Raw genomic sequence first — 15,641 nt, forward strand, 5'->3', positions numbered from 1 at the left:
ATATATTTATTATTTTTATTATATTGACTATTCAGCCGTGCCTGGCTAACAATACGGAAGTTACAATGATACGGCACACACATACTCTCATGTTACCATATCCAGTAATATAAAACTGACCTTTAGTCTTTACAAAGTGACCTGTCTTGGCTGTGCTTTAGTAGACTAGTATTTTGTAAAATACAGTCACATTTCAATTATTATATATTATACATGTATATAGATTATTAATATATAGAAATAAGTTCTTAAACTTATTTTTTTAAATCATAGAACAGTAACTAAAGAAGTAAAGCAAACAATTATCTCTTCTAGTTATGACCTTTGTACTCAATTGCTGCTTGATGTAGGTTGCTAAGCTTTCTAAAATTTTGCATGTGGAGGATATGAAACAAAATAATTTTTTAGGTTTTATATATATAGTTTAATAACCAATAAATTATAATATGAAAGTTCGAGCAGTCTAAAGACACAACCTACCTGCTTGAAATCTTGGTTTGAAAGAATCAGATGGTGTCCTAAAACTTGAAAATGGCTGAGAAAGCCACTAGGGGGACATTCTGAGCTTTCGATTGGTTATTCATATGTCATATACTGAAGTAAGTGTATATAAGGAACCGTTTCCAAAAATGGAAGGAGGTGGGCGATGTGCCACTATGTTTGATTCAGTACATGAGCAATATTTCAGCAAATACAAAAGATATGAGGTTCTTATTTTATATTCTAGCTTGTCAATATCAGTAATTAGAGATCCTAATTTCTACGAAACTATAGACTTAGTATTTTGACATCACAAACATCTAATTTGAACCAGTGCTGCATTTAACATATCATGTGACACACAAAAAATCAATGTTTAACTGTGTTTTTTTTAATATTTACATTTAAATTAAGAAATTGAATGATGTGTAATACTAAAATTTGATTTATAACCTACAGTTTGATATCAAACTTATTGACATAAATTTATGAAATAATAGTTCAGTAAAATTTTGAACACGTGCGATGACATGGGCTTTGACCCGTGACCCGTCTGGAAAGGGTTAAGGTAAACCATCTAGACAACTTTAGGAAGGTTTTTTATGTGGTTGTTTTAGTAGTCATTAGTAAAGAATTATTTAATCAGTTTGTTTAAACATAGCTTGTGTATTTACGTTTGCAACTAGTGTTTTTTTTTAATATTTTGACCAGGAAGCAATTGTTACGTTGAAAAGGTAAATTGAATGTCACTGATGTATTACTTGATTATTTTTATAAAATAAGTTTAGTTTAATTTTGATTTTGTTTTGTTATAGTTAGTATGCTGAAATATCAGTGTTTTAGACCAGATCTTAGGCTGATAGAGTAATAATATTTATGGTTTAGGAAATTGAATATGGTTTTGTTATAACCAAGTTTCTAAACCTGGCTATCCAGAATCTGCACAAGTACTACTTTTGTCCTTTTAAAATCAGATTAAACCTCTTCAGCAATCAAGTACGTTCTTTAAAAGAAAAACGTAACAGCTATTAAATATCAGTTGATGTAACAGTTACTAAAGTATTGGATAATTCATTATCCTGTGTAATACAAAAGTATTATCATTTATCAATATGTTACATGGTAATTACCCATTGTGAAACCAGGCTGCAGAATAAACATAGCTAATGACTTACACATGGCCAAAGAATTAATTTTTTAACTGTAAAGATAAATATTCGTTTCTTAATATTAATAATAATGAGAAATCATTTTCTTAAAAATCACAGCACTTTCTCTGTCTACATTCACAAGTTTTTAAACCAGGATTATAATTACAATTTTAAATCATGACAGTAAAAAATATATAAGATCAAAAAGGTTTGGTGAATCACATAGAAATAAAACTAATTTTCTTTGACAAGCGACCCTGTCTATGTAGCATAATTCAACCATTCAACAATATTATCTTTTATACTTTGTTTAAAAATACAGAACTGTAAAATAACATAAGATCGGATATTTTGGCTACATCTTTCATGAGAAATAAGGAACTTTTCCTAAGTATATTTTATTGTTCGTGATTATTGAACAGTCTCAAAATAGGAAGATACATAGACACACATGTACATACATACTGATATTTTAGCAAATTTATTTTTGATTTCTTTTTTAGTATTTTTGTGAAGATGGAGAAACCAAATGCAGCCATCAGAGACTGTGACAAAGCGCTCTCTCTCAATCCAGATCAAGCTTTGGCATACAAATTTAGAGGAAGAGCTCACAGGTAATGTTTTTGGTACTTCAACATTTTTTGAATTTATTTAGATTAATATATATATATATATATATTTTATTCATAGCAAATACACTAAAATTTAACATTATTGATCAACTTTTCAGTATTTTATATTACATGATGGCTAGAAACCTGAAAACCAAAATATATATTTAGGAAGAGTAGCTAAGCAGTAAGAATTCTAAAATAATAATTATTCCTGTCTAATACATATTTTTTTCACATCAAAATTGTTTATTTCACTTCTTCTTGTAATTGTAAAATAAGTTAGGTCATGATTATTCTTTCATTATTTATGTTTTATGTATCACAAAGTTAAAGTTGAAATTCATGGATGTTCTCTAATGCGTTATCTAATCTGAGGTAATGTTAATTGTAAAAATATTAAAATATAATAATAGATGTGGTTGGCAGTTCATGCCAGAGTTATTAAGGATATGTAGTGTGTTTTCTTATAAAGCAGTAAATTTTCTATGCTGTACTAATGTATATTAGGCCAGGGTTTCTCAACCTTTTGTACCTCAAGGTCCACTTAGTTGTTTGTCACAATAGTAAAGGTCTACATATGTAGCTGAGGTCTCGTTGGTTTAGGGGAGTCGTATTTGTCCAGGCGCGGGGGCAGCCCACGGGTTGAGAATCACTGTATTACACAATTGGTTAGAAAATTGAAGGGAAGTATACTAGTTGTTAAAGTGGAAAAAGTAATTTTTCATAGTATGTATGTATTAATTTATTTATTAGAGGTATTTTGTGTTACCCTCCAATTAATGATTGTTATAATTCCAACTTTTTAAATATAGGCTTTTAGGTAACTGGGAGAAAGCTCAACTTGACTTGGCAACTGCTTGCAGGATTGATTTCAGTGAAGATGCCAATGAGTGGTTGAAGGAGGTGCTTCCAAATGTAAGCTATCTTTAATTTATAACCTCTCAAAGAATTGTCCTTTTCTCTTGTCATATTTGTTTTATGATTTAAAAACTACTTGCATAATGATGAACCAGGTTAATGTAGTTTAACTTTAAAAACAGCTATTCATTGATAAAATAAAAATAAAAGATATTGATAACTTTGTTCACATTGTAAGTCGAAATCATCTAATGTGGTGTGCACTAATAACTTGAAGAGTGGAGATTAAATATATTTTAGACACAAATACCATTTAGCAATTAATGTATATATATTTTAATATACTGAACTTCAAAATACATAAATAAATCTATCACTCAAGAGCTCCTGGCCAGGTTTAGTTTTGTAAAAGAATAAGTCATATTTGCTTATTTTCTGAAATTGCCAAGATCCAGCTATTTAGAAAAAATTATTGTTACTACATAAGGTAAGTGTTATTACTATATAGACATGTACTATATTGTTTCATTATACAGCCTATGAAAGGCAGATATCTGGTAATGATAAATAACATATGATCAAGATTTTCATAATCCTTTGGTGTTTTAATGTGCAACTCGAGTGTAATTTGAATTGTAAGTCAAGATCGTTAATAACATTGTCTTTATTTTTGAAAAAAAAACAACAACAGGAGTGTGAATTCCATGCACAATTGTATTTTGACCTTTGAATATTTTCACAAACTTGTTAAAAAAAAAAGCTTGGAAATACTTGGTTGTGAAAAGTTATGTAACTGCATGGACATTGAAAATTATGTTATAGATAGGCTTCAAATAAATATTTTGCTACATGAAAATACAACAAAAATAGTTAATTTCCAATTTCTATTTACAAGAAGATGGTTCTCTCATGCCCCATGACTTACTTTTCAACAGAATAATTATCAAACTAATTAAACTAAAGATTTTTTATGGAACAAAGCTGGCAAAGGCTTAGTTTTGCGGACATGGTACCATGCTGTGTCATGTAAAAATTCTTGTTTTTTACTAAAACATTAAATGTTCTTGCTACGTATTTGGTAAAAAAAATAAAGATTACATTTAAGGCATACAAAAGTTTCACTATATACTTCAAGTTTACAAATAGACCATTGTTAGAGTAGTATAAAAAAATGTATGTATTAAACAACTGTTATCAAACAGACTTGAAAACTCTTTGTAAAGCAAAACTTCAAAGCCGTAGGCTTACATCAGATGCTCTACACAGGTGTTTGGACAGTATCAATTAAAATGTTTACACTAATACATTTTGATGTGTGCTTGAGCAATGATGCATGTATGCTATTGAACTGACACCCAGATTTATTTCACGATCTGCTGTTAATCCTTTTGATTACCAACAGTTCAGTTTGTTTCGTAGCATAAGTGTAACATTTCACTATAAAGTAAAACTAAGAATCACTTATAAGGCTTATAATTCACTTAACTTTATGGGTAATATAAATAAAGAGTTTGGTACAAAATGTACCTTTGTTTATTGTGTACTTGCTAATAGGAGAAGTTGAGCAATGACTTCAGATAAATTATGCACAGTCTCAGTATGTATGGACTGTTCTTCATGTGTACTTGTAAAATTAAATACATGTATGAAACTTCAAACTAACAGGATAAGTGAAAGGTCAAAAATGTATTTTTTGTACATTTTTGCTAGGAGAAATCTGTAATCAATAAAAATTATCATACTATATATATATTTATATGTATATAAGTATCGAGGTTGAATGATCACTCCTAATGAAAAGTTTAAATTTAATTACCCTCGTGGTTTCTCCTGTCGTATTTTTGGAGTTGTTTGCTCATTGGGGTATTCCCGATTTAGATGCATTTGCTTCTCCTCTCAACACAAAACTTCCCCATTTTTGGTCACCTGTTTCTCATCTGCAGGTGGATGTGGTGGATGCTCTTAGCCAGAATTGAACCAATTGTTACCTATATTATTATCCTCCTATTTGGCTTATTCCTTGTGTCATTTCGATAGTTCTGTCCACTCCTTGTTGGGTTCTGTTGGTGGCCCCATTTTGTCTGGCTCAGATGTGGTTTCCGCTTCTATGACTGTTATTAGTGTCACCACCAGTTCCTCTCTTTGTCTCCCATGCTTCTTCATCAGCCTCACTGTAGCATTTGTCATCCTTTCCTATCTGCACTCCATCTTCACACATGGCTTTTGTCCAGTTCCTTACCAGGTGTGTTGAATCCTTGATTTCTTGTCCTGTTCGATCATCCTTATTGGCAGTTTATTAGAGTAGGGGGACTACATACAGCTATTGTCTTTATGCTGGGGTTACCATCCTTCTCGACTTACTGTTCCTCGCTTGTCATCCTTTTTTTACTTGGCTTTATGACATTGGCCTCTCAGTTTCCTCTGTTGTGGGTTACAGGGTGGCTTTGGTCTTCCACTTTTCTATTTACCAAATTTGTGTCTGTGTTCCAATCTCCATGCATTCTCCATTCCTCATCCTCTCCACCCTGCTTATCACCTAACTCATCCTATGTTTGAACCTTTATTGTCTTACTCGTTATATTATGTTTCATTGAAGTCCTTGTTCCTCTTTTTATTGGTGTGTAGTTGCCATCATTCCATTGTTTTTGCAATTGACATTCGCCATATATTGTTCTATCATTCCTATGTTCTCCTCTTTCTCAACCGTTCCTTTCTACCCAAGACGTTGGCTGATCAGGAGGGTAATTCTGCTTTCTTTCCAATTTACCTTTTCTCCTTCTCCCATCTTTATGACTGTTCAGCTCCTGATTGCCTCTTATGCCTGCTCAGGGCTCTCCAATTGTATGTGCCATGTACTGCTCCCTTCCGTGGTTCCTGTGTCTGTTTGTTTATTCATTGGAATCCTGAGTTTCATGTGGTCTTTCTCCCATTACTGTTACGGGTTGGATTCACCAGATAATTTGGTTAGCATATTCTTCTCTTTCTCTGGTTGATTATTGCCTTTTTTGTGTCTTTTTCCATAAGATCTGTCACCTGACCATGTCCCTGGCTGCCCATCTTCCTTTGGAGGATATCATTGTTGTTCTTCACGCTCTTACTCATCCTATGTTTGAACCTTTATCGTCAGCATGGGTATGTGGACTACCCTGCATACCTTTATGTCTCACTACCTATATCACATAGCCATTTCATGCTCTGTGGGTTTCCGTTTACCTCCAGTTGGCATTTTACACACTTCTCTTTCTTTGTGACTGGTAAATACTCAGTTTCTTTTCTTTCTTTCCTTTGCTCATACATCATGGATCCTGCTCTGTGGCAAGTGGTGCCTGACCAGGTATGCTTAGTATTAAATCCACACTGTTTGTCCTGTGACCGTGCTCAATGACTTGTAATGTTGGGGAGTTTCCTACCATAGAACTTATGTACAATTTCAGATATTACCAGATGTTGATTGATTGACTCTGTCCATTGGTCATCTATGCATCAATTTCAAATATTATACTATTATACTTGATCCTATATAACATGTCTCAGGATTATGTTACGCACACTGTTAATATGGGGTGTTCTGTAGGACCAATCGTAGATATATCTGGTGGTCTTTTGCTTCATAAATATGTTCGCTCTTGACCGTACACTCATGGACTTACACAGGTAAAGCAGACAGGGATTACTGCCCATCTTTGCTCTGTGGCATTGAGGCTGTTCCAACCATGGACCTGATGTATAATTCCAGGTTTTGATAGATCAACTCCATCCACGTGATAGCTCTGCTTTTTAAAATAGGGTATCATGGTCACCCATAACACTGTCTTTGGTGCTGCAGTCCTCTGGACCTACTCATCCTGTAGCTTCCTCATTAACACTGGCACCATCTGCTCCAAAAGCCCTGACTTTGTCTCACCACTAACCTGAAAGTTTTATATCAATCTTTCCAAGCAAATTCTGGTTGTGTTTAAGATTTCTTGAACATGACAATGATCTAGTTCAAGTAAGCCTACCAGACAACTCACTACCACACTTGCAGAAACATATCTACAGCATGCAATTATATTACTTCTCACAGCTTCATCTGTTTCAGTTGTTTAAAACAATCTGTAATTTGAGCTGTGAACCCCTCTCTGCACTAATCTCCTTTTATTTCATCAGCAATCACAACAAAAAATTTCAACACACACTGTATCATTGTTTTATGTTTTGGATTCATCCAAATCATTCTTCATGAGAACAGTGTGCGAGTTAAATGTAGTGAAAAATCTTCTACTGCAATCGTATATGCAGCATTCAATTTCATTTTAAATTCCCTATGATCTTTTCTGGATTGATTTCAGTAGTGTATAACATTGCTCTGGCTGTCTTCGTCTTTGTTTGTGTACAATTTGCATTGATGCAGTCCTTAATACTTAAAATCTTTCAGCATTCATCGTGCATTTTTGCAAACTCATTTAAATTTTTTTTTCAGAACTAAAATAAGTTTTCTCTGCAACAGTTGACCCTGCCTTTATGCAAAACTCTTAATACATTTTCTCTTTTTCATCATTGTAATGTGACCAGATAAATTCATGAAGCTACGAAGTGCCAATTTTATTTTGGTGGTGGTGGTACCTCTTCTGAACAGGGAGGTTGGTCTCCAATTACTTGTAAATCATAATAAACTCTTGATTCACAAGGCCTACTGAGGCTATATCTACAGTTGATACAGATTCTGCACTTCTAGTGCTAGATGCAGCAGATGAACTAGAGAAAAGAAGTCTGATGTTTTCTTTTCAACATGACCCAAAATAAGGTTTTTTACTACAGTATACGAGCAAAGTCTACATTGGTTTATTGGAGGCAGTACAATTTATACTTTGTTTCAGCATGGTATAGTGAGTTTTCAAATTCCATGCTTTATTTTTTTATCAAGACACTTATTAATACTTCTTACAGCATTTAAGGCACATTTTGAATGACACGTGTACAAAACAAACATGTTCTAAGTTCAAACACTTTTTTCATACTCTCAAGTTATTCGTCCCAGTATCTCTTTAATAGATCTATTTTACCTGCATATCGAGATATTTGTCCCAGTATCTTTATAATAGACACGTTTCACCTCTATATCGAGATAAATGTCCTAGTACTCACCCTAATAGATCCTTGTTTCACCTGCATATCAAAATACATGCAGTATCCTTCCTGATTGATCTATTTTACCTGTGTATCAAGATATATGTCTTAGTATCCACCCAGATTAATCCACATTTCACCTGTTTATGAAGGTGTCCCAGTATCCTCTCTTATAGATTAGTATTTGACTGTATATCAAGATACATGTCATAGTTCTGTCCTTGATCCAAGTTTCACCTGTGTATTAAGTTATTTATCACAGTATCTCCATAACAGATCTGTTTCACCTGTGTATCCAGATGTATATCATGGTATCTTTCATAATTGATCTGTGTTTCTTGTATCAAGATGTATGTCCCATTACCTTCCTTAATTGATCTGTGTTTCATGTATCAAGATGTATGTCCCATTACCTTCCTTAATTGATCTGTGTTTCATTGTGTATTAAAATGTTAATGATACAGGAATAAGTAAGCCACATTCATATCATGATCATACTAGTTAATTTAGTGGCATGTATGTTACAGTTATGTCCAGAAGAGGATTGTAGCATGTGTCTGTGTTCCAGGTAGTCTGATGCCTAAGATACTATTGGATGTTGCAATTTTTTTAATTTTCTGCTTATAAGAAATAAACCAAACAAGCACTAAGTATGTTGTAGTTTGGGGGATTTCTTGAATTTTTGTTTCGTACTCTTTTCAGCAAGGCCTTTTTAAAGTTGTCTTTCAGTGTATTCATTTGTTTGAGGAGTTTATCCACACATTCATAAACTTTGTTATTTGGATGTAATCCAAGCCTAAGAATTTGGTTCAAAGTTTTTGTGAAAAACTAACAAATTGTTACATAACAGGAACATGTGGTGAATCAATTTGATTTAATACAGAGTTTAATGAGATATCTTGAAGTTTCATCTTTAAAAAGCATGGGGGTATAATTCAACTTGTCAATAAAGTTTCAAAATAGACAAAATCTTTTGTGTGTTTTAATGAATACTACAAGTCTATTTTGTCATTACTAAAGTGTTAAGGAAAGCCAGTTTAAAATCTCAATGTTTAACAATATGTACCATTAACATGCAGTTATGTAAAGAGTGGAGATCATTAAAACAATCTTGCGAAATACCAAATATGTCATCAATATACTGCACAAATAGATTAGAGGTAATATCTAAGACTTTTAGATGCTAATGTAAACGTGACAGAACTTGGAGATCATCTGCTACCTATCATCATCACATAATTTCTTTTTTAAGAAGTTGCAAGAATAAAATTTATTTTTTATTAAGGGGAAAAAAATTTTAGTATTTGTTGTTATTATTGTGCTGTAAACATTTTCACATACACAGTAGTAATCTATGATCTGAAACAAGTAAATTAGGGGTTAAATCATTCATAATCTTTTATTGAGAATTTTCAGTTTTTCTACAGATATAGTTTTAAATGCACTAAGTTGAGAGAAAGCAGTTTTTGCCTCAATTTGCTTGGTCGTTTACTACACACGTGTAGAAAGTTTTATTTCATAAATCACTAAATTCTTTCATCTTTAATAAGCTTAACATATTGTGTACTGCTTGTATATATATTTATGATAATGTGAAACATTTACAAATCTGATGTTAGTACATCTTCCTTCTGAAAGCACAATGGATTGTTTTTAATGTAATTTTTCTTCTCTTGTGTTTTTTTTTCCATTATTTTTATGAACGTACAAGACATATTTATTAAGTCCATTTCTTTAAACACAGTTTATAGGAACACTTTGCCATTCCTTATATTAAAACTTTCACTTGGATGTGAGATACGTAAATATTAATTGTTGAAATCCATCATTTTGGCTAGACTTGTAATTTAAATAGATGTGAAATCTTTACTAATTACTAATTAAATTTTTTTAACTGTCAGAACACATAGTCCAGTAGACATATAGAAAAAATTATGTATAGTTCTATATTTTTGATAAGGTAGTAACTGTCACTGTCTTTAGAGTACTTTCAGTTCTTTTTTTCTTGACAGAAATTTTATGTTGTGCTTAAGAAAAATGCCTTATCTAAACTGATACTTTCATTGGATCTTGCTGATCTAGATGTTATTCTATGAAGCGTAATTGTAAATTGTTACTGTTCTTTATCATACTAAAAGTAAGAAATGTAATATAAAATACCATCAGATAGCAAGTTAGCTGAAAAACAACCTAAAATTATTAATATAATTATTCAGTTTATGATATTAAATACATGTTTGATTGTGGCATCTCTTACTACAAAATCAAAAGATGAGTTACATGTGTTTTTTTGTACCTCTGATTTTGACCTGTGTGATTCATGGTGTACTTTTAGAACTGGAAAAGAAAAATACCCCCAAGGCTAACGTTGTGGTAAAAATCACATGACTGCAAATGTTTCTTATTATTTTATTTTCACATTTCACTATGTTAGTCAGTTAAGAATTTCAAATTAGAGGTTTGTGAAAACATCTTAGATTTTGTGATAGATAAAAGATAGAGTTTAAATACTATTTTTACAAATACTCATTTCTGATTCGAAATGCTTAATGGAGTAATTACAACATCTGCTGTCAAGTGTGATTTCTATCAAGAACATTCGGCCTATTAACTTCAGTATTTGGTGTTTAATACTCTAGTTGTTTTATGAAATAAGTGAAACATTTTGAGTGAACTTAATATTCAGAAAAATACTCAGTATGCTGTGAGCTATAACTAAACTTGTTACAAAATAATTTGACAAGATATCTGAAGATAAATTATTATCACAGTGAAGTCCAACAATTTAAGCATGTAAGTATGCTTGTAACTTGTAAGTTACTTTCTTCTAAAAGAAAATATCTAAATTTTGCATAATTAGTTATTGTAACATAACATGTTTGCTTCCGCATAATAAATTAAGCATAAAAAACAATTAAATATTCAAGAGATGCCAAGGAGCAGTCACAGTGTTCCAAATTTTTATGCCACAGGAGAAATTTGGCTTTGAAACATAATTGTCTTGACTCACCAGTGGGGCACATGGCAGTGAATGTTAAAACAAGCCTGCCAATTGACCAATCAAATTATGTTTATTGACTGCTTATTTTTTGACCAATGCAAAACTGGTCAAGTAGGTTGAAATAACGTAAAACATGTATTAAGTGCTATAAATACTCTCCCATACTAGTTAAGGTTTTTCTGATTAATTTTTAGGCCCCAAGGTGGTTCCTCTTCTGCTTATAGGCAAGTCTTGGAATTACACCTCTACTAACAGACTGCAAGATGACCGAGTATTCAGTACAAACAATAAAAAAAACTAGTTGTTAGGCCATATCCTAATATTTATCTTTTTACACCTTTTTAAAATATCATATATATGAGTGATGTTATAGTATGCTCTGTTATAATATCTTCAATTATATGCAGCCAAGAAATTTTTTTTTAATTTACAAAATAAATTAATAGTAATGGCATGTTAAAAAAAAATCAGATAGTTATTCAGTATAATGATTGGTAATATTATTTATTCACAATACATGTCCAAATAATTGGAACACTGGCTATGTTGTTGTCAGAAGGCTGGAGATTATAGTGAAGTGGTTCTTTTATTTTCATATAATTTACATTAAATTGAGTAATATGCAGTTAAGATAAAAAAACAACAACAACAAAAAACAAATAATAAATTGAAATTTACAAAGTTAAAAAACAATTTAAGCATGTAAACGTGCTTGTAACTTAAGTTTTTTGTCTTGTAAAGTATAATGCAGTTTACAGTGCAGGACAAAATTTCAGCACAAGAAACATTTTATCAGTAGATAGATAGTTTTATTTAGACTGCAGATCTTCCAATAACACATTTCTACTTGTATACTGACAGGAACTATGCAAGTAGATTACGATCAAACCACTTTAATTTCTACAAAAGTATTGAGTACATTTAACAAATGTTTGCACACAGTGAAACTGTATGTTTGCTTCCCTTACAATTAAAGCCATGACAGTAAGACTTAATTGTGTGGGGAGTCAGACATGCAACTGGATATGTTGCTACTTACAATATTAAAGAGAAAACGGTCATATCTTATACCGAAAGGATGGGCACAAAGATTCAGAGTGAAAGACCATAGGATAAAAAGTTTAAGTTTTTTTTTTTTTACATTTTTAGAAGTGTAACAATTAAGTTTTTGAGGATAACTCAGGTTTAGAAAAGTTGGCAATTTACTCTGCATAAGGTTTTTAACTTAGTAAATTGACTAATGTTTGTGTTTTTAAATCATAGGCATCAAACCAAAAGAAACAAAGCAGCATAGGAAACATAAGTAAAAAAACAACTTTAGATGATTCATAAAACCTTCTACTAACTCTTAGAAGGCTTAGTAAAAACAAATATAGAGGAAGGAATCAGTTATTTCACCATCTTTCCTTGAAGGAGAGTTGAGAGAATAAAAATTCCTGAAAAAAAAAGTATATATTCAAGTTGTAAAAAACACCAATAATATTTTCTTACTGAACATGTGTACCAACTGACAGATCATATTTGAACAACCAAACTAAAGAAAGTAACTACTTATCACCTTTCAGAAATATTGTTAAAATTGCATGTGTTATGAAATTAATAGGTTAAAATCTCGGAGTAGCACAGTTGTAACATTTATTATTTAGTAAAGGTTTACATGTTTCTAGACATGCTTTCACGTGTGGGTGTGATACTGCATTATATAAGCTTGCTGTTACTTTGCAAACACTATTAAGAGATTTTTGGTATACCATACATAAGTGGTTCCTTTGCGTACCATTTTAACTTTGGATATTAAATTAATGGTTTTGTTTTTATCAAATCATTCAGATATAGTAGTGTTCTACTGAAATGTGTGAACAAACACATAAATCACAGAAAAACAAACTTATAATTTCATAAAATAAAACATGGTTATTTGCCACATGTAAAAAGTGTAAAGCAAATTATTTTTCCTTTGGTAATAATTTATACGTGTGATTTAAAGAAAAATAAAATAGACATTTATACATTACTCTGCAAATAAAAATTTCTCACACTTTTATAACATTAAAAAAGATACGTAGTGCAACAAAATGTATATTAACTTTGTTCAGCTAAAAGCTACCTAAGTTTCTGTAATGCATTACCATTTCTGTTGCCATGACACATGACTACCTTCTGAATTTTTAAAGTAAGAAGGAAATCACTTCTATTGTTCTTTCCACTTAATATATGTACATCAAAATTCTGTAATCTATATAAACATTAGAAAAAGAAACTATATTAGCATTTAAACTAGTATTATAACTATTGCAATATGTTTAAACTAACCTGATTCAAAGAGGCAGTGAGCAATAAATGATGAATATTTTCTAATTAAAGTTAAATATTTTGATTTTCTTTCATTTTATTATATAGTAGAAATTGCCTCTTTCATTTTAATCCCAGGTCAAGGGTTTTCATTTACATTTTTTCTGTATTTATTCATGGTATGATCCCAATTCATTCCACAGTACCCCAGTGTTTTACAGTTATGAATCCGTTGATTATAAAGTTCTTCCAGAAGGGATGGGATTTTTTCATGAATCGCATGTTCCACTCTTTCCAAAGGACATGGGCCATAAAAAGGGCAATGCTTGGCTAGTGGCAAGAATGACTCAATTGGATGAATCTTAAAAAACTCATGGTATTGTTCTGGTGGGGGTAGGTCATGTTTGCTGATGTCGGGGTAAGCCAATACTGTATCAAAAATACGATACTCTCCAGGCTTCTCAATTAAGTGTTCTTCAACTTCTTTATTGTTTTTAAAAATAGACTTTTTGTCTTGGAACACGTGAAGGTACTGGGCAACTAGCAGAGCGTGATTCCTCACTTGTATGGCATTCTGACGAATGAGAGCAATCTTGTTCTCAATCCTATTAGAAACAATCTCATGTAGGTCCTTGAGAAGGGTCAACTCCTCTTCCATGAACAATTGACCATTAGGTTCAGAGACTAAGTTGTACTTCTTGGACCAGAAGGATCCGACGTAAACTCTAGGTGGTTCAGTGACATTAATTAATGGTGAAAGACTCCAGAAGAGGGCACCATACACTCTCATTAATTCTTGGGGAGTTAGAGAATCAGCTTTATTCAAGATGATTCTCACCTGTAAAATAATTAAAATCAAACATTAGAGAAGTAGGATGTGAATGAAAGAATCTGATGTAAAAGAGTATTTGTGTGAAGTAGCTTTGTTGAATAAATTTATAAAACAATTTCGCTTGTAGAGAATAAATAGGTCAATTTTTTAATGAAAAAGGCAGATTGTATTACTTGTTTTGTATATAAGAAGTCTATCTATACTATTTGCTCTTTGCTGATTTTTTCCAACATTACCATTTACTACAGTTCTTGGATGATAGTTATTAAAAGCAGAAATACAGTTGCTTGTTAATCAATAAACAAGGGGTGTTTCTGAAGATTTTCCAACACTATGGCTAACTCCACTAACCTAAAGTTACTTGGAAAGCAGATAGCTCTAATATAACCACTTTATATTGTTTAAGAGTTCTTATTTCAGAAAACTGTTTTAGAAATTTTAGGTAATTTTGATTTCTGTTCATTTAACATAAGAGCAGACTTTTTATCATCTGTACACTTTGATGTATAACCTGTTATTAAATGAAAGTGAATGTAATATTATTTCATGCACAGTGAAAGAAACATAAGGTGAAATACACGAGACAGTCGTATAATACAAATGAAGCTATGATTATGAAGTAAGCTATTTATAACTTTACACAATTGAATATACAAGGCATTCATATTTACCAAAACTATTCTATATAATATCATACAAGATGCTTTCAGTTTTATTCGGAGAGAACAGGCAATTTTTGCAGATTAGCAGAGCTTAAGAACAAGTACAAGTATAGATTATAAGCACTTCAAAGCTGCTTTCATTGCTGAAAATGTGTGCATAGCTCTACTGAAATAAACATAATGACTTTTAAGTGTTTGATGTAAAAATGCTTAATTATCTCAATAATTTTTCTGATATTTATGAGCACGAAACATGCATGTGGGAGAGGTTCCCGGGATGTAACTATTGTAAAATTATTAGCAGTATTAAAAATTTCGTATAGTTATACACTTGCACCACACAAAAACACCTTAATGTTTTTATTATGTAAAAATAATTTGAAAGCTATAATTATTATTCAATATAACTTAAGTATATTTTTAATGTTAATTTTCTTCTATGAAAGACCCTTAGGCCTATTAGTCCCCAGGAGGCTCATCAGTTAGATTCAGGGCTTATTATATCAAGATATGGGGTTCTATCCTTGGGAAGATGTGGTGTAAATATTGCATTCTGTAGCTTTGTGCTGAAACAAAATATTCTTGGTTAACCATGGTACGTGGCTTGGCATGGCCAGGTGGTTAGGACACTCGACTCACAAT

General features: G+C 31.7%; 2 protein-coding genes across 3 annotated transcripts in view; one reads left to right on the forward strand and one right to left on the reverse strand.

Moving 5' to 3' along the window:
• The window catches only part of LOC106471283 (hsc70-interacting protein-like), a 72,032-nt gene that overhangs the window by 27,516 nt on the left and 28,875 nt on the right, over nucleotides 1-15,641 (forward strand). The window contains exons 8-9 of the mRNA XM_013931879.2: nucleotides 2,135-2,245; nucleotides 3,058-3,160. Coding sequence (XP_013787333.1) covers nucleotides 2,135-2,245; nucleotides 3,058-3,160 — 214 coding nt within the window. The remainder of the gene's footprint in view (nucleotides 1-2,134; nucleotides 2,246-3,057; nucleotides 3,161-15,641) is intronic.
• The window catches only part of LOC111083012 (sarcalumenin-like), a 10,914-nt gene continuing 7,273 nt past the window's right edge, over nucleotides 12,001-15,641 (reverse strand). For both annotated transcript variants that reach the window (XM_022399893.1, XM_022399892.1), the window contains exon 6: nucleotides 12,001-14,343. In XM_022399893.1, the coding sequence (XP_022255601.1) occupies nucleotides 13,645-14,343 (699 nt within the window). In that variant the 3' untranslated portion in view covers nucleotides 12,001-13,644. The remainder of the gene's footprint in view (nucleotides 14,344-15,641) is intronic.

The sequence above is a fragment of the Limulus polyphemus genome, unplaced genomic scaffold (assembly GCF_000517525.1).
Source record: "Limulus polyphemus unplaced genomic scaffold, Limulus_polyphemus-2.1.2 Scaffold4515, whole genome shotgun sequence".
Taxonomy (NCBI): domain Eukaryota; kingdom Metazoa; phylum Arthropoda; class Merostomata; order Xiphosura; family Limulidae; genus Limulus; species Limulus polyphemus.